The sequence below is a fragment of the Astyanax mexicanus genome, chromosome 6 (assembly GCF_023375975.1).
Source record: "Astyanax mexicanus isolate ESR-SI-001 chromosome 6, AstMex3_surface, whole genome shotgun sequence".
In the NCBI taxonomy this organism is placed as follows: Eukaryota; Metazoa; Chordata; class Actinopteri; order Characiformes; family Acestrorhamphidae; genus Astyanax; species Astyanax mexicanus.
Window position 1 is genome coordinate 45,503,068 of NC_064413.1, and position 21,164 is coordinate 45,524,231.

General features: G+C 37.7%; 1 protein-coding gene across 4 annotated transcripts in view; it reads right to left on the reverse strand.

Moving 5' to 3' along the window:
• The window catches only part of pard3aa (par-3 family cell polarity regulator alpha, a), a 554,989-nt gene that overhangs the window by 241,961 nt on the left and 291,864 nt on the right, over positions 1 to 21,164 (reverse strand). For all 4 annotated transcript variants that reach the window (XM_015602814.3, XM_015602813.3, XM_007238652.3 and 1 more), the window contains exons 8-10: positions 16,353 to 16,478; positions 10,928 to 11,457; positions 3,247 to 3,386 (exon numbers count right to left, since the gene is read on the reverse strand). In XM_015602814.3, coding sequence (XP_015458300.3) covers positions 3,247 to 3,386; positions 10,928 to 11,457; positions 16,353 to 16,478 — 796 coding nt within the window. The remainder of the gene's footprint in view (positions 1 to 3,246; positions 3,387 to 10,927; positions 11,458 to 16,352; positions 16,479 to 21,164) is intronic.

Sequence of the window (21,164 nt, forward strand, 5' to 3'; positions counted from 1 at the left end):
ATTAAAAGTGAAAGAGTTTCTGAAAATGCATGTGTTTTTGGTTTATTCTTTTTTGTAGTAATACACATGAAATTATTTTATATAAAATATTAAATTAGTAAAATATACTGACATGTTTCAGTAATACAATACAAAATGATGTGTACTGTAATTAAAAAATCTTAACACTCAATGGCATTTTTTTTTCTGGGGGGTACTATATATATATATATATATATATATATATATATATATATATATATATATATATATATATATATATATATATATATATATATATATATATATATATATATACTTGATTATACATTTGAATAAAAATCCACAACTAGTTTGCAAAATCAAGGGGTGTTATTCTGCTTTTCTGCTTTACTGTCCAGGAAAGGTCTTATACTACATTCTGGGGAACTTGTTGTCAGGCTGTGATTGCTACAAGAACAGGACACTGGACACCTCAACCCTCAACTGATCCACAACTCCCAAACCCATCTGCTTGAAACCTTTCTTCAGAAGTTGTGTCCACGAACTTTTGGTAATATAGCACAAGTTTAAAATAAAATAATTTGATATCTTCAATGAATTATTAGTAACTTAAAAACTGCACTGTGTCTTTACTAGTATTTTTCTCTTATATTACAATTAATAGATTGTTCTAAAACATTTACATCTGTAGTTTTTATTTTATTTTTTTACACAATAAAAAAATACAACGAAAGTTCATGGAAATGTGTAAATATATGAAGCTAAGCTGCTGAGATTTTCCTGCTGCTGTTCGTATCCTCTCTGGCTTCCTACTTGTTTCCCTTCTGCTTTCTTCTTCTATTCTGACTAACCTTCAGTGACTTGCTCTTTTGACACTATAATTCACACGCCCAGTATTCATGAATTACAATAATTGAATTCACACACACAGGTTTCGCAGGTGTGGCTTTGGTGTGCTGTTCACAGCTCTCTGCCTGTGTTTTTAGACGCTAAATTAAATCAGTAAATTTCAGCACCAGCTTTCTGGGTCAAGCTGTGAAGTGAACAAACGATGCAGAACAAGAGTGGTCATTTGCCAAAATCCCCAAATGCTCAGAGTGTCATGTGCATCTCGTGTCTGCCTGACCAAATCAGAGGACACTGGACAGTTCAGATGATGTACCACAATACAAATGTATATTTATGCATTAAATGTAATTATTTAAGGTGACATTTACATTACATCAGCAGTTATCACTTGTGATAAAAATTAGAATTCTTCACTAGGGATGTAATGGTAAGCAGGCCTGTTTACACCACAGTTTGGATATCATTCCCCCAAATGCATAAGGTTAGATTTCATTTCATACAGTATATCCTGAACAAACAGCAGCTACAGTTTGTTAGTGTTGCTAGTGTCATATTGCCACCCCTGGGGTGAGTTATACAGCCTGTAGGGTATTAATTAAGTAGTAAAGTGTGCCATCAGTACATAAACAGGAAACTCACTCTAAATCTTCACACACAGGCTGTGACCAATGTCATGGAAACACATAACGAAACACTTTTACACATTTAACAGATTAATACAAGCACAAAAGTTTTGTTGAAAGACTTGAGAACACCACCTTAAATTAATATCACTTGTGTGTTCATAATCTTATTTACATGCGAGAAAGGTTACTGTATGACACTGAAACAAATAAAAGTGAAAAAAAGTGCAAAGCATAATAACTGAAAACTTAAACAATTTGTAAATGTAATTACTGTGAGTATGATATGTCTATAAATAAAATTGAACAACTGGGCCATGCATATGGAATGCATAATGAAAAGGACTTTTAATTTATTTCTACTTTCCACTCATGCATCTTGTTCCACAACCTGCTGCTACCGAATCAAACCTAACTCAGCCAAACATGCAGTGAGAGAGGAGCAATAATTTACAGGCCAGCGTGACTGTGATGATGCTGACGAAGGATGAGTGCACGCAGAGCAGCATGGAGATGGAGCAAGGTGACCTCATGACTCAGTCCACGCTCTGTGGGCCAGAATAAAGCTCTGAGTCAGCCTCTGTAGCAGGGACCAGAAACCGGCAACTGCACCAGAGCGAGCAGGTGGCCCGCTCTACCGCCAAATCAAATGGCCTTTGCTGATTGCCTGTCACTGTGAATCAGCCATCACCTACAGCCCTTTTTTTAGCATTACAGTGAGGCCGGAGTGCTTCTGAGCAGGAGGAGCCAAAACACAAAAGCCTGGAGCAGACTGAAACAGGATGTCCTCTGGAAAAAAGAGCTGTCGTCGGGAACAGGAAGTAAGAAACGCATAGAAAAAGTGGAGAGCGAGAAAGAATAGTGTTTGTGTTTGTTTGAAAGCAACAAGCATGAAAGAAGTTTCCTGCTGCCCAAGTTCATTCATTAACAAGATACTTATGTGTTTATGCTGTTCATTGATGTTGCTTAATGCACGGGAAGCTGCTAAGAAAATAAAATGTAAGACGCTTTTGTTTGCTTGTTTAATATACCGTGGGAGTACGTTTTAATGTATATATTTTCATTTACCCCTTTTATTTACCCTTTTATTAAACATTCAAAAAGAAGGTGGGAGTGTTAGTGTGTAAAGGGCAAGGGCAAGGGCACAAGCTTAAGCTGAATACCTGTGATTTCTGATCTCTCAAATGTTACTGCATCAAAATACAGCAATTAACAACAGCTGATAGAATCGTATGGGCAAAGGACTACTCTGTCAAGCATTACAGTATGGAGTTACCTCCACAAATGCCACTTTTTTGCCACATTGAATAATGGGCAAAAAAAAATAAGCCATATGGTAACCATGTCCATAAGGGGGCTCAGAGTGGACCAGCTAAGCACTGCTCGAGAGATTGCTGTTCATGTAGCTTGCCATCAGCTACCGGAGCCCTGAGAGAGCACAACTGACCTTGTCCAGAAGTGGCATGGACTACGTAAAGTGTAATCAATGTACGTAAATATGAGAAAGATTTATTTAACCAATGTTAAATACTATCTCAACCCTTTTTGACTAGTAGCAGTAGCTGTAAACTTAGCAGTTGAGTTGTAGAGGTAGCAGTAATTGTAGTAGTAGTAGTAGTAGTAGTAGTAGTAGTAGTAGTAGTAGTAGAGGTAGCTGCAGGAGTGACAGGAGGGAGGGGGGAGTTTACAAAAAATAATTAAGACTAACATTTTTGCACGTGCTCAAAAAGTGTCATAATGTGTTAAGATGATGGGCAGAGTGATGTCACAGGCTGATCTTAACAGTTCATACCTCCAGCAGACGGTCACCAGCCTTCAGACTGCCATCTTGAATAGCAGCTCCACGAGGAAGGATATTCTTCACGTAGATTGGGGCAGAGCCTCCGATGGGGACATCACGTGATGTAATACTGAAACCCAGCCCCTCTGGACCTGCAGAGAGGAGCACAAACCCACACAAAATGGTAAACACAGAAATACCAAGGTATACCACCATTCAAGTTCAAAATTCTAAATCACTGTTTTACATTAAATTAAAGTGCTTTGTGATGAAGCTAGCTCTGTAAAGGGTGACAGTACCTCAAAAAAGAGAGATACAATCACCACATCTCATATTACACACTATTTTTTATGTAATGTACCAACATTTCAGATTCCAAAATTAAGCAGAGCATCATTAGTTTGTGCTACAACAATAATCCTACAGCAATAACTCATTAGTCACAATTTGGAATCTATGCTATCTGTATTTATATATTGTATTTTTATAACTTATGTTCACTATATAGAGAATAAAGAGGTATTTGGGATTCAGGCGAAAACATACATGCATTTTGATGTCAGCTTTTTACTAAAGCTCTGTTTCTCAGCAACACAACAATACTGAAAACAAGAGTTTTCACAAATCTCCACCTTGTAGATTGTTTTTGAAAAGCTTCATCTTCAGTTAACAAAAAGGAGGTCAAAACACAGACAAAAACATTAACCCGATGCTCAATCATCTGCTGTAGCCTCTTCTTCTATTCAATATACGGCTTCACTAAATTGCACCCACACATGGCCATGGGTTACTTTCTAAATCTAACACTGTCAAAGACATCATGTATTGACCACAGTGAAATTACAGCCCAGGCTAAAGCCTTAAAACTACTGTATCTAATAACCAATCACAGGCCATTAGCATTGCTATTTTCAAACCTTCTTAGAATTAGAGTGAAGAAAAAAAATAAAAACGCCCCGTGTACTGCAGTAGGGCGTGACTGCCCACATGTGCATGCATAAACCATAACATACAGCATTCTAAACACAAGCCCTAAACTGCAAACCCTAATTGAATGTTTAGTGAGCGGAGTAGAGTCAATTTTAGCTCCGATCCACAGCTGCGTAACAGGCCTTATGAATGTAGTGGCATGGTGAGGGCATGTGTTTAAGTCTCTATGCCAGCCAGCTCAGAAAAGAGGTCTAGCACAGGGAGTATTAGCCACTCATTATGAGGGCAAGGTAGTGCGACCTCTTTTGCATCGGTCCCCTCAAACTCAGCCTTTGATGGGGCTTGATGCACTGATGCATCAGGCAAATTGAGCTTTACGGCTTGCCACAGACACTACTAAATCCCAACCAAACGTTGTTAAGGGTTCCGACGTGGGATCTCTAAAGCAATTTGCCCGCCGTCTACAAAACGACCTTTTTGGGAGAGGCAAATGAATATAAATGGGCTGACAGAGTGAAGCTGGAGAGAGAAGTGAGCTCTGGTCAGAGCAGCGAGTGGACGGCAGTGCTGACCTTATCACCACAGAGGCCCTGCATTACTCAGAGAGCGCAGACAGAGAAGCGAGACGATGCAAAGAGCGATAGGTGGGTCACGAAACGTGCATCTTCATTTCAAGTCACATTTGTAGCCATCAAGTCATCCTTGTTTGGCCGGTCTAAAAGCAAAGCTCTTAAGACTACTCAACCCAAAGAAGTAAGCACATGTCTATAAAACAGAGTTTTAGTGCTTCTGATGTATTTGTGGAGTTTCAGTATCACTTGACTTGACTAAAAACTATTGTTAATGTACGCAATGGTTATTTATGCAGTAGTGGTTAATAGTTTAGACACCCCTTCTCACTAATTTTTTTCTATATTTCTATCTTTAATTTATTTTTCTACAATGTAGACCAATATTACACACTAAAAAAAACAGGTAAGATATGTGAAAAAGTGTAATTTTGAGTGTACTCAAAGGTAAGCTTTTCATAATTGTACCCTCAAAGGAATAATATTGGTCTTTACAGGGTCAGATGTGTTCAATCTGAAGTATAAAGTATTTTCTAACAGCAGGTTTGTACCATTTAACCAGCCAAAATGTAGATTTGGTTTTCTGTAACACTGTACTAATAAACAACATACATATTTTAATTATATATATATATATATATATATATATATATATATATATATATATATATATATTTTTTTTTTTTTTTTTTTTTTTTTTTTCATTTTGCATCATTAATATTCAAACATTTAGTTGATGATGATGTTTAAAATCCATACTTATGTTTCTCAGTGTGTAAAGACATAAAAAAATAAGGGACACATATGAAATTACGTAGTAAACTAAAAACATGTTTGCCCTTCATAATTCCTTGACCTAAACTTGACCAACTGAGATGGTGATTTGGGATGAGCTGGAGCTTTACAGCATGAAGAAAAAGCAGCAGCAATTGTTCAGCACATCCAGGAACTTTTCTCTGGTACTGTACATCTTCACGGTCCTGCAAATACCTTGTATGTACATTGACATCTTTTAAAATGTGTATTCAGCAACAGGAGCACTAGCCCAAAACTAATGGATGGAGCAGAACACTAATCCCCCTTTATACGGCATCTTGCATTAGGCATAGTGCCAAAATAGGTTCATCTGCTCCAGAGAGTCCTATTCTAATGGCAATAATTCCCTCCAAAGACAAGCTGTGAGTGTAAATTAAAGTAGCTGTGTCCCACTGGTCACATGACTTTTGCTAGAGCTAAAGAATGCTGCAATCACCAGCAAGATATGCATATAGGGGTCTCCTGCATTGAACGAGGTTGTGATTTTTCCCAGAGTCACTTCTCTGTCCATAGAAAATTCCAGCCAGACGCCACCAGTCACCTTGCTCGAAAGCTGATAATAAAAAAAAATCTCACAATTCATAGATAGATGTGCGGCCATTCCCACACTTTCCCCTAAGGTAACACTTAAAAATAATCAACTTACACAGTGGTGAATAATGACCAATGGGAAAGAAAACAAGAATATTAAGGATTTATGATGCAAAATAGTTATTATTATTTAACTTGAATTAACGTGAATGGTGTTAAAATGAATGTCCAGATATAAAAAAGCTTACCTATTTAAAGTTAAGTGATGACAATAAGAAAAAAAAAAAAAATGTAAAAAGAAAACTTATATAACAGCACACAGAGCACATATCTGCAGACGTTTCCAAACTTTTGAACTTCTGTAGTGTAGTGTAACTTTTTATTCATGGTAGGTGAAAGCACTTCTTCATAGTAATGACCTGAGAGGTTATTAAACATAATCTGATGTCCTTCCTCCAACTCTTGGGATATTAGGAGAGCCCACCGCTAATGGTGTTCAATCAGGTAATTAGTGAACTGCATCTTTAACAGCCGACTGCTAATTAATCACTGATGTCTTCGGTTCTTTTTTCCCCATTTCCTCTTGGTAATGTGAATGAAAAATAATGAAAATAACAATGTTTTTCCCTTTTGAATTAGGCAAAAAAGTCCCAGTTCTAAAAAGCTAATTAACTGGCGGCCATAAGGCAGCATGGCATCTTAAAACTGAGGTGAAAATGGAAAGAGTGCTCTGGATGGTCCATTATTTGATTAGTCCACAAGGACTAATAGAGACACAAGTGGGGGTGAGGGGAGGAGGGGGTTTGAGTGGGACACTGGGATTAGGCTATTAGAAATACTATTTTAAGATAAAAGAGGGGAAAAAGTAAATCATTAAAATGAGCGAGGCTGCCTCTCAGAGTGGAAAAAGCCCAAACTGGCCAAATATGGCTATCCAGCAGCCAACCGGGGGAAAGAGAAACAAAACCAATCTGATGGATCTGGACAAGCCAAACATCTTAGTCCATAAAACTGGAATTCAAAACAAACTCTGAAACCTGGCTCTGACATGAGGAGAAAAATACCTACAATAATTCGTCCAGAGTCCTAAAGCTGTGCAGTCGGTAAGGCTTTAAATAAAGGCTCTGGGCTGGCAGGGGAATCTACTGGAGTTGAACCAGGTCAGGCCAGGCAGGCCGTGCGGTTCAGACTCTACACACAGGGTCAGTCTCACCATCAGTGCAGAAAATGAATGGTTTATGTAAATACAGCTGATGGTCATGCCACTTGTTTATAGAGTGCTGGAGCGTGAAGAAACTGTGAGAGGACGTTCTGAGTAGCCTGCAACATATCCTCTGCTATTATCTGCCATCATACCACCATATCTTACTCTGACTAGCTCACTTATGTTTGTTATGTTGTGCAGTTTTTGATTGCCTTAAAAAAGAAGCCATAAATATGAATTAATTAAATGAATAAATAAATATATAAATAATATATATATATATATATATATATATATATATATATATATATATATATATATATATATATATATATATATATAGTATTTATATGTTTATATGTATATTTATATGTTTATATGTATATATATTATGTATATGTTTTTTTATAGTTTTTTTTTTTTAAGTAATGCCAAAGAAGAACCATTGAAAATATGAAAATGTCCTTAAAAAAGAAAGTATTCAGGGGTTATTTATTTAAGATTCTATACAGAACTGAGGTAACAAAATGAAGCACCAGGATGTTTAAATGATTCACTGCATTTGTGGAGAACCTGTTGTTTTGTAGATGGTGCGCTTGTAGGTAGGTAGGTAAGTATGCAAATAAATAAATAAAATACATAAATTCAGGTTTTAAAAATGACCATAAAAGGGGTCAAATGTTGTTGCAAGTCAAAAAACTACAAGGAACCCTTATCTTGAGGAAAACATATGTATCTATTTAAAACAAACATCATTTGATAACTTTTCAATTGTGTGGATATTTGTTAAATATGATACAATGTTGTACAAAACTACTAAGAATCCCAGCTCCACAAGATGAGGGAACATGTTTGAGTATTCCAAGAAAAACTTCCGATCACTGATCCATATCCATATCCACAAACTACACATTATTTATCTGTAATAAAAACAGAAAAACTACACCGGAATAGCCTCAGTCTAACAGTGTATTCTGTGTAATCCCATTTCTTCCTATTTCATTAAATGGCCTTTTCCTCTCCTTCAATTTCTTAATTAACGTTTAATCTGTGGTACAGCACTGTGGTCAACGTTAGCTGTTTCTAAAAGTGCTGTATAAATAAACTTGACTTGACTTGATGAGGGATCGTGCCAGAGCACCAGCAGTCAGCATCTGCTGCATCAGGAATAGACAAGCCAGCGGGCACAGAGCCACACACACACACACACACACACACACACACATCCTCCAATCCCTCTCTCTCTCTCTGTGTCCTCCCCCTGTTCCATGCTCTGAATAACTGGATGGAAAACAGAATACTGTGGTGGTGTGCATGTTTGAGTTCAGGACTCCAGAGCAGGAAGAAGTAGCTGAAATCACGCAAAGAGGAGCTTGCTTTCATGAGCAGCACATCTAATCAGCTGATACTGTTCCATTATGATGAGTCAAAGCAGTGTCTTCATTTAAGATTTTGTTGGAAATTGATGATACAGATTCTTTGGTTAACCTGACAAGAATATTTATACATTGTTTCTTTACAGTATGATTGCAAGGCAAGACACTAAACCTGCAACAGCAGCCACTAGGTGGCTGCCCACCCCCCTACACATGCGTGCCCAAGTAGTATGTGTCTTCTCATTAGCATGTGAGGGTTTCACTGCACAGATGGGTTAAAGGCGGAAGTTGATTCCTATGTGTCACACTGTGCAAATGAGTTTCTCTTCTTCTCCCTGCATAAAAGTCTGTAACATGACGTGTTTGATATAATTAGACAATGCACCTGATATCCCACGCCCTGTGACATGACTACTGTGCATGCACACACTGTGATGGAGATCCAGATATAATATGCTGTTTAGCCCTATTTAATACTGTCTACAATTGTTTCATTTTAAACCATAAATAACACTAAAAAATAAGAATTGTTTTGCACAATAACAGTGAGTGAACACTTTGTAAACTTCTGAAACATATGGTACACAGACAGACACATCATGACACACATGCACACCCACATTCAACACTAGACAAAGTGCCATTCTAAGCAAGCATGTGTGCTAAAGCATTACAAACACACAAGGCCCTTTCATAGTAAATCTAACGGTGCCCTCCCACCTGGAGAGGCCTTTTCAATTAAACCAGTCCATGCTTGTGCTTTTCCAACATTTCTCCCACCCAGCAGGGCATAGTGCCGGGGGTTTGTTACTCGTCGTCAGGGGTTTAATTGTGTCTCTGCAGCCCTGCTCTCTTACTGTGCAAAGCTAATAAAGACTGGTGCATCCCATTAGCTGGAAAAAAATGCATATTTTCACTCTATTTATTTAACCAAGCTGGAGAGAGTGATTACAGCATGAAGCAGAGCAGAGAGAAATGTTTGGGTCAGACAATATTTGAGAAGTTTCTGCTGGAAATCTGTCAGGAGAAGGTCTAAGGCTTCTCTGGCTGTGTGTGTGTGTGTGTGAGTGTGAGAAAGAGAGAGAGTGAGAGAAAGAGAAAGAAACAGGAGAAGTTGCAGTAAGTTGTACTCTCTGGCTAATGCTGACTCTCTGGTAGACACTTGCAGTTCTCAGGTGGTGTGAAATGGGCAGATAGAGCTGCCATGCAGAACCAACAGGATTTGGAGCAGCAGGTAAGGCTGGCAGGAAGTGTTAAAGTCCATATTCCCTCACAATGGCAGCAATAGAGCTTTGAAGTGCTAACTGTATTAGTTACACAGAGCCAGTCACCACACCGACACAGATAACATCAGCTATTAAAACCAGCTGAAATCGGATCAGACTTCACAGAGAACGCTTCTCCAAGCAGAGAACAAAATACTCCTCAAAAGTTTAACATAACAGTTTTCATTATTCTCAATATAACCACTACCTTTACAGTACAATGCAGTGAGCTTTTACAAAAGTGTGCTTGTTATTTTTGTTTTATGATTATTTTTTTTATTATTTTTCCCCAAATTTGCATTTGTGCAGAATGTGAATGCCACTCAAACAAACAAACTAAAAAATATTAATGCTATATTATAAATATTGTTGTTGTAGTTATTGCACACTGTAAATCAGCACTTAGGCAACCCTGAGGCAACTTTCCCACAACCACCTTAGCAACATCGCAGCTACCACTAAGCAACATCATGGCAAATGCTACTTACCACTAAATAATTTAGTTATTACTTTTCCACACTGTAGCACCCATCTAGTGTCCACTTACCAACACCACTGCAACCATCTGGGACAACACAGAAACCAGCTAGCAATCCAATAGCAGCCACCAGGGGGGTACCATAGCAACCTTACAAACTTAGGAACATTATAGCAACCAACTTGGATATCACAGAACTATATCAACCACTTAGCAAGTCACATAATTGAAAGAGGAATCCACTTTCTATGCAACTCCTTACAAATTTCAATAGGAAACAGACATTTCTTGTAATTATTATCATCATCATCATCATCATTAGTAGTAGCTGTTGTAGTAGTTGTTGTTGAATAAGTAGTAGTAGTAGCACTAGTAGTAATTGTTGTAGTAGCAGTTGTAGTAGTTGTCTTTTAAATTAGTGAGTTACTGATATATAAAATATTTGAACAGTAGATTCTACACCTTTAAACTGTAACCTGTAGACACAGTCCTAAAAACTCTGGGACATGATGACAGCCTCATACCTTTTTTCAGCAGAACGCTGAACTTGCGGCCAATCTTTTTGGTGAAGCCGATGGAAGTGTTGGGTGTGGTTATCTTGGGGGGTTGCCCTGTCCCTGGTGGGGTCTTGGCTGGTGGGGTGATGGCGGCTGCTGGTAAGGTGGGAGTCTTGTTCTGCTCTGGGTGTGTAGGGAGTGGCGGGTGATTAATGGCAGGGTGTGGTCCAGTCTTGGACATTCTTTGAGGGCTGTAGTCGATGGTTCCCACCACCAAACTTCCCCTGTCCCCAGGTTTGGGGTCCGGTAAATGTCGGTTGGGTGCAGGGCCAGATTTGGAGTCTGATATATGTTGGCTGGGTGTGGGACCAAGTTTGGGGTCTTGTGCAAGGCCAGTCAGCCCAGGGACAAGGCCAGGGCCTGGACTGGGACTAGGACCTGGTTCTGGTCCAAACTCGATCTGAGAAAGCTGCTCATACTGAGCATTCTTCACCGCTGGCACCACGTGAAACAGAATCAGTGGGGTCCGCATGGCCTGGCGGAACAGGTTCTGTGCTCTAAGAGAGAGAAAACACACAGAAATACACACAATATTAATATTTTATTAGGCTGATCAAAAATACAATGGATTGTCATTAACTCAATAGGCTGAAATTGTAGTCAGTGTAATGTGATGATTATTCGGACTGCAAATGTGATTTTCTCCACTAAAGACATAGATTAAGTAAGCATTTAATTCAATTAGAGTTCATGTTCATCATTTGAAAAGAAGGAAACCACACCTGTGGGATCCTATATATCCATTTGGATTAATTAGCTTATATACACAAGCCCTAAACTAAACAAAATAAAGAAATGCTGTAAGTCAAGCATGATCGTCTTGCCAGATAGCTAACAGGCTCCTACAATTGATAACTTTAGTTCAAATAAAATATTTACTGAAATATATGGCACACACTTAAATTCCTATATGTATAACCTAAAGCAGCTTTAAGAAATACGGATAAACATAAACATGGCTTGGCATAAACATGGCAATGGGAATCCTATAGAGCCACAAGTGGATAAGTGGTTTCTGTATTATTCTGTATACATTTACATAAATTATGTATGTATGCAGTACTATATTGCCGTACTGTACATACTAACAATGTGTATCTTCCAGTTGTTCTCTTGATTGAATTTTCTTTTTTTTTTGGTTCCCCTTATCATAGTTCAATACCATGGGTCTAGTTTAAAGGCAGTTGTTGCTCAATAAAATAGTTTTGTTGACATTTCAAGATGGCATGAGCATTTCTTACAGCATTACATGGGGTAGCAGCGTAAATTTACACAACAACAGTAACAGCTCTGTGCATGTATGCAATTTTAAAGGGATGAAAGGGAACAGAAGGTTATAAAGGCTCTTTTTTCCTTGCCATTAACATGACCGGCAGCATACAAAGCATACAGTCGTACAGCACAGATACAGTGAAAGCATAGCGGTCATGTAATTAGTGGCAGACACGCAGAGAAACATCTGTGTGTGCGGAAATGTATGCACACACAAGCGGACAGAGGAAAGGTAATCCAATTAGTTGACAGACATTTATGACATGCTATATTCCTCTTGTAGGGGAGACACTTGTCCTCAGTAGTCAGACAGTTAAGAGGCAGACACACATAAAGGTCAGGAGATCAGCATGGCTAATCGCTGGCTAATTGCACTACTGCAGCTGGAATCGGGGCTAATTCACAGATTACATTATCAACGATTAACATAATCGCAAAGCCTTTGGGAGGAAGAAGGGACATGCATTAGAGCCCAGGACCAGGATGTGTGTCCACACGAGGTGCGGTCACGCTCTTTAGCAACCTGCCACTGGGGCCAACAAAACTAATGACCACAAATGACAAGGCTGGAAACAGGAAAATATACAAAGAACTGCAGCGGAAGAGAGTGTTCTTCATAATGACTGTGACTTTATGAATACAACTTATTTGCCAAACAATTTGGATGGTAGACCCGGTTTTATGTTTTATGAATATGGCCCAATGGAAAGATGGATGGATGGCTTCCTATTTTGTAAAAAAAAAAAAAAAAAAAAAAAAAAAAAAAAAAACAACAACTAATAAACAAAGCAGCAACATAATTAAATAAAACAAACCACCTATCTAGATGAGTAAATAAAATACATAAATAAATAAGTAAACCTGCTATACAGCTATACAATTATAGATCAAACATTTTTATAGTGTAGTAAATGATCGTAATAAATGTACACATTTTACTGTTTAATAAAGCAGCGCGGAGCATTTGTATTCTGAACCTGAAGACTGACATCTTCACCGTTCGACAGCAATACAAAGGCTAAGCAGCTTCTCCTGCTGTAATGAACTCTTCATTTAGATCACTCTCCGCATCTAGAGAGTCAGTCAGCCTCATTGAGGGACCCCTCTTCATTCTTATGCTAATTCACCCCTCCAAAATCAAGTAAACAGCAGTGTGTGTATCTGTGTGTGTGTATCTGTGTGTGTCTGTGCTGTGTGTCTGTGTCTTAACAAGCAGAGCTGTGGCACGCAGCTAATCACGCAGCTCCCCGCCTCTGATTAAATAATAAACGACTCCATCAATGCATCATTACATTGAGTTAGATTAAGCAGCACTAAATATTTATCCATGCAAAACAATCCTATAAGATTAGAATATCTCTTTGAATTATAACTCTGCATGCTACCCAGTCAGGAGGAGAGATGGAGACGGGTGGGGGAGCGAGAGAGACAGAGAGAGAGAGAGAGAGAGAGAGAGAGAGAGAGAGAGAGAGAGAGACAGAGAGAGATAAAGCAAAGAGAGACAGAATAAGATTATTTTTTATCATCTGCTGTATATCAGCATCCCTCTTTCTGTGTGTTGTGGGCTGCTTCTGACTGCTGTGAGGAGAATGAAAGGTAAGCAGAGGCAAAAATATGGCGGCTGTGCAGAACAGGGTCTGTAAATATAAGCTAGCTGACAAAATACAAGTAGATGGAAGCAGATGGCATTAAAATATTTTGACATACAGTGTAAGCACACTTTTTTTTTTTAGAACTGATTGGATAAGATCCTTGTGGTAAAATGTGTGGCATTACTTAAAACAAAACATTTAAAAACAATGCGTTATCCATATAATATATATATATATATATATATATATATATATATATATATATATATATATATATATATATATATATATATATATATATATATATATATATATGCTTAAAAATTATCCATTCTACAAATAACAGAGGGAACTATTGATGAAGATGGCATTATCGTGGTTTAGAGAATTATTCCCAAAACCTACAGAAAATATTGCAGTCCGAGTATAGGGCATTTGCATTATATGCAATAATGCCTCTAATAGACCTGCCTAAACTTGGGAGACTGGCCAAAAAAAAAGAATTTTATTTAAGAGAAAACCACAGCTTCACAGCTCAATGCTGGGGGCTTTATAGCCTTCTAGCACATGGCTCGCATTATACTGGCAATCCTTTGTGACAGGGACTAGACAAGCTGTGTATATATTTGCTTTTTTCCCCTCAACATTTTATCGTGTATATATTTCTCTGCTATACAGATTCCATGTGATCTTCACATTTTATACAATGTTATGTATTAGCATCAGCAGATTCATACATAAAACACACTATATCATAATTATGCCATATTGGTGCACCCAGCAGATTATAATGGGAGGGTTGTGATTTCTCTGGTCTTTGTCACTTCCTGCACCTGCTGTTACTGCAAGATGTTATGTTGCTTTATATCACATCACTGTCTCTTTCAACATGGAAAACTGACAGTAAAAACACAAGATGGAGGATGAACAGAGATCGTAGCATGAAACAGTATGTTTAAAACAGTATTTTAAAAGTGCAAATTAAAAACAGATTACTGATAAATATTAAATTTCTTGTTAGAGTTCTTGATTAGATCTTCAGCAGGGGAAAAATATGACCTGCTTAAAATTACAATCAACTCTTGAGACACTAAGAAAATGAGATAAAGATTTTAACAGAATATCAAATATTAGAGCATTACCACCCTCAATAGATGGAGTCATTTTAGCGCACGCCGTCTGTAATATCAGTGACCGATACACACATGATAATAAATCCATTCAAATACCAACATCCATGGAGCAGTTTAGTATTCTGTTTAAGAGAGTGATTTTTTTAATATTATGGTTTCTACTGATGAATCTACAGTGAAACCACTTTTGGTACCATGTCTGTTACCTGTAAGTGTACAGAACCTCTCAAAAGTTTTAAAGTGATTTATGAAGCCTTCACTTGATAAACAGACTCATATTTTACAAGCAATATTCTTTATGGAACTAAATCTATTGTTTATATAACTTTAGTTTATTAAAAAAATAAAGATAGATATAAAGCTAAAGTTATTTTTGAAACCTAAAAAAAGCTCCTTTTCCTCCACAGAACATGCCAATTCATACAAGATTAGAATAACTTAGAGTTATGTTTACAGGTTGTTTTATACAAGTGTGGGAGTGCACAATTGACATGGCAGACTCGGGCAGAACTAAAATAAGTTAGAAACACCAGTAATTGCTGTTCCAAACTCCTTGTGTAAAAGGAATCCCAAACTAATAGGGCTTTACAATCTCTCCAAAAAATATGTAAATATGTAGAGCATAACATGTTGCTGTTCTATGGAAAAACAAGTATCTCCGAAACAGCAACTTTAGCCCTATCTGGACGGGATTAATTTCTCAGGGGGGGCGGTCTCTGAAAAATATTTCACACTTTTACTTTGTGATAAAACTCTTGTGTCCGGACCAGTGAGTTTTTTGGCTTTCTTGGTCACATGACATCATGTTCAGTAGCTCCTCCATTTCCACCCGCTGTTGTGTTTATGTGGATCTCCGTGGAAACGTGTGCTCAAAATGTAATTAAACACGAGGTGTAAATTATGTAAATATTTTTATTAAACACGAGGTGACGAAACTCAGAGATGTTCATCCAGACAGGACTACAATAACCAGACGACCATGGAGATCATTTTCTCAGAAGACGTCGGAGAAAAACACATACATGGTCGTTCCAGACGAGAATAAAATCACAGAGGACCCCCATAAAAAAGAAAATGACCCCAGGACCCCCGAGAAAGGAATCCCATCCCGATAGAGCTTTTATCATTTTCATTAGACCGTGATGATAAAAGGATCAGTGAGAGAGGCAGATAGAACAACAAAATGAATCTGACTTGCACTTTTATTTGGACCTAAGGAAATAAACATCCCTGAGACTCCTATCTGCATTGGCACTGAAAAAAAAAAAAACAGCACAGGGGGTTAAAAAGAGAAGAGCCAAAGAGGCTGGAAGAAGACAGCAGGAAGGGTTAAAGGGAAGAGCTGTAAAAGAACAGGTGGAAAGATGCCCGGATCCCTCTGGACTGAAGGCTTACTGTTCGAATCGGATGTTGCGCAGGTCTTGGTTATTAATGCGGACGATGCAGTCGTTCTCCTGGAAGAGCGCTTCCCGCTCCGCCTTTCCGCCCTTCTCCAGCCGCTTCACCAGCAGACCCAGCGTCCTGCAAAAGTTACAGAGCACGTTATAGTGGAACTAGAGCTCCGGTCTGATCTGAAAGATCAAAATCAAAATCAGTTCAGCCAGGCTTGTTTATAAAAGCCTTATTAAACTCAATTCAGTGCTTTGGTTACTTTACTCATTATAGTGCTTAATATACAGATCTGGTATAGATGAGGCCCCCACACCCAGTTTTTGTTCACTTTCAGTAAAGAGGCTCTTTTTTATGTTTTAGTTTAAAAGCAGTGTGAAAATGCTTTAAAGCGGAAACTGCAAAAAGCTCAAATACTCCAGCTATCCAGGACTGACAGTATTTTGACTGCAGTTAAACACCTGCCTTCCATCAAAACTGTTCACTCAAGCCTGAGGAAAAAAAATAAAAAAAAGCATGTGGGCACTTCTGAAATATAAAAGTAGAGGTGGGGAATTAGATTTTTTCATCCTTCTCAAGAAAATATTGTTGCTGTTATACAAAACAGACAAATAATCACTACTTAAAGAAAAAATATATATTTTATTTATTAGGTCCTGTTTAGCTAGATATAAAGAACTACATGTTCAAAACCAATCACTCAAAATATTGGTACAGATTCTTCATTATGAAAAAAATAATAATAATGTAATAAATTGTGATGTTGTTAACATTTAATGCAATGTAAGTTATTTTATAAATAATCATATATCAAGTTATCAAAAAGAAGGCATTAAAACAACAGATCAAAAAGTATGTTGATACACAGTTATTTACAATTTTATGAGGAATGTATGAAGAGTTTATATTATAATCATGTCAGTATTGGCAGACTGTTGCTTGATTAATTATGGCAATAATATTTGTTATTGATATTAATAAATCATTAGCATGGGCTGGTGTTTATATTTCACCTATATTTCAGCTAATAATGGGGTACAACAGAGAAGTTAGAATTTATTTTTAAACTATAGAGCTGTATCATCAGAGCTTTTATTTTATCTTATTTAGATGTTTTGTATTTTTGTTTGGTATATTTCTTATTTTGTTCTTATTCTGTTTGTGTTTTTTTTACTCGCTTCAATGTACTTGAAGTGCACAGTGACTAGCACTATTGTCCACAAAAACATAAGCATTGCATCAGACTCTGCATCAGCAGATACTAAATATTAAAGAACTCAGGTTGAACCAGGGGGAAAAATATTTGATGTGGATATCCCTAGTAACAGCAGGAGAATACAATGAGAACTATTCATAAAGTAAGACATGACACACTCCGAAACACACACAGACACACAAAACAAAGACCAAGGAACCAGAGATGTGCTATGAACAGCAATGCTGCAACAGATCAACACATGATTATAAGTTATAGGACTGTCTGCTGGATTTCACTAGACTTTAAAGGAAACATTGTGCAGTGAAATGGGGGGAAAAACAAAAATAGACAAAAAAAACTATGTAAGCAAAGTTTAACTGTGGAAATGCACAGCAAAACAAAGTAATATAACATTTGATGTTAATGATGCTAATGATGATTTCTCTTTTCTGAAACAATCTCTCTGAGGTCTTATCTGTGGTACAAAACACTCACTTTAATCCACTGTTTTTTAAAGCACATATTAAAACCTATTAGATATTGGACTATCCTTGTGGTATCCAACAGGGTTCTTTTTTAGGGCCAATTCTGAGAGTGAAGAATTAAAGTAGTGATAAAAAGTCTAATGTAAAATGAAAGGCAAGTATCTCCAAAATTGAATAAAGGTTAATGTAAAATAAGAGTTTTCCACATAATCTTAGAGCACTTATTTTGGTCTGTTCATCCAGAGTTATCACATTCTACAATGCAGCTATTGGGACCAAATAATGGAGGAACTAAAAACAGACACACAGAGATAAATAGCTTTCATTAGACAGCATTGATAATATAATTACTGCCATATATTTCTTCATATTTGCTTTTTTGTTATTTTGTATTTACTACAATATTGCTAAATCGAACACATTCTGTATAAGCATGAAAGCACAGGTTTGATGGGCAGTGTAGTTTAGACTGAATATGGCAGCAGCTATCACTGAGCTACTGCCTTGAGCATCACACATCAAAAATGACTTTGGAAAGTTGAACTGCGGTTTGACATATAGAATTTTTTTTCTGCTGCTCTCAGAAGTGCTGCGGTGTCAGATTGGTGGCTCTGTGTTGTGAAGGGCACCGGCGGGCGTAATCCACAAACCCTGAGATGCGATCATCGCCAGCAGCTGAATTGCACCGTCGCATTTGACAGGCTTAAAGAGTGAGCGGGTAGAGCAGGTGGAAAAAGAAGAGATGGAGAGAAAGTCTCTGTCGCATCAGCATTCCCTCACCACGCTCAGCCTTTCCCTTCAAACACTCAAAATAAATAAATCAGAAGCTTCTCTGAAGATTTGGATTCGGGTATACGTTTATGCATGTGTGTGTGTGTGTGTGTGTGTGTGTCACTGTGCAAGTATGAGTGAAAGATCTGATGAGCTTACAGACAGTAAACTCAGCCACAGTTTCAAAGCCAGTGGTGAGAAAGGAAAATATAGATAGTAGGATTTTAACACACAAACGCACACATTATTTATTTGTGTATATACGGCCACATAACAGGATAATAATCAGTTCAAAAACTGTACATAAATGCAACTTTTTGGGAGGTGTAGCCACTTTGCTAACAGTCACGGTCATCTTAAAGGAAACTGGTTAAGATGGTCCAGAACACTCCAATAGCCACCAAAACACAGCAATAAACTGGAACACCAGTATTGCTGCTTCCATAAAAGGGAGTTTTACATCCCCATGGTCTGAAAAGGTAAGTAGTTTTTATTGATAAACTTAAATACACCTTCAGACAGAAACTAGCAAACAAACTACTCCAAAGCACCAAGTCTCACACTGAAGCTGCAGTGGCCAACCATGTTTTTTTCTGGGTGTAGGTGAGTCATACACTTAGTAAAGAGTAATTCCACTGACTGGAAGTGGAAGCAGTGTGTTTTTTATCTTAATAATGTACACCCTGAGTGACCAGGCACATGAACTGTACTCCCAGCAGGCTTTTCCAGAACATGCAGTGCACTATTCTCTGCCTTTTTTAATGCTGGAAAGAACATGACTGAAGCAAACTGAGAACAGGTCTGACGTGCTACTCCACACTCTGTCCATGCCTTCAGTCTCTTGTTTGGACCAATTTATTTCAGCGCTGACAATTAAAGGGCTCCAGATACTACATTTATCCCCTGAGGAGCACTTATAAAGTTTGAGAGGATATATGCACCAAAAACAATTCATAAGTCATTCCTACATGACAGTTTTCCAACCATATCTTATATCCCTCAATCTTATATATCTTGTAAGTACACAGGCTGGATTTGTTACTGGGCTTGTAAGCCTATGCTATCGTACTATAAACATACTGTTCTGATTCTGTAAAGTGTCAGAGCTTTAATATTGTGGGCTGACGAGGCAAACACTATGTAAAATTGTGTGCATTAATTAGTGCAATTTTACAAAATAGTTTAAACCTATTTAAATTGGGATGATTAAAGGTGTTCGAGTTGTCAAATTTGTCAAATAACGTTGGATGACGTTACTCAAACTACAGAGTATTAATGTATTAAGGGTAAAGTAAGTTTCATTATTGTTGCTGTAATAACACCTATACCTCTGAAAGAACATTACATTGAATGGTGAATACTGATTACCATTGTTATGGGGATTTGATAACATTTAGCCAAATTAATAATATGTCTACTTTAAGTAGATGTTGGAACATTGGTGTATTGATTTTAGGGGTGTCACAATTTTGATATTTCATCTAAATAAGTGTAGTTTAGACTGAATATGGCAGCAGCTATCACTGAGCTACTGCCTTGAGCATCACACATCAAAAATGACTTTGGAAAGTTGAACTGCGGTTTGACATATAGAATTTTTTTTCTGCTGCTCTCAGAAGTGCTGCGGTGTCAGATTGGTGGCTCTGTGTTGTGAAGGGCACCGGCGGGCGTAATCCACAAACCCTGAGATGCGATCATCGCCAGCAGCTGAATTGCACCGTCGCATTTGACAGGCTTAAAGAGTGAGCGGGTAGAGCAGGTGGAAAAAGAAGAGATGGAGAGAAAGTCTCTGTCGCATCAGCATTCCCTCACCACGCTCAGCCTTTCCCTTCAAACACTCAAAATAAATAAATCAGAAGCTTCTCTGAAGATTTGGATTCGGGTATACGTTTATGCATGTGTGTGTGTGTGTGTGTGTGTGTGTCACTGTGCAAGTATGAGTGAAAGATCTGATGAGCTTACAGACAGTAAACTCAGCCACAGTTTCAAAGCCAGTGGTGAGAAAGGAAAATATAGATAGTAGGATTTTAACACACAAACGCACACATTATTTATTTGTGTATATACGGCCACATAACAGGAGAGGGAAAATAGTATCCTTAGCTTTCAGTGAAAGTGATACATTATGATGAATTTCTATTGGTCCATTCATCATGACATTCTGACACTGAGATATAGGGTTTGCATGACAGCAATGATTTATAATATATAGCCTTTTCTTTTCTTCCCCCTTCATTTCTGACATATTTCAGTCTGGAATCTCTCCTTTGTATTATGTCTTTGCATTGCCTCATTTTGAAATCTAGAAGTGCAGAGCTAACTAGAATGACCACAGATCAAAACAAGTCAGGAAAACATCCTGGG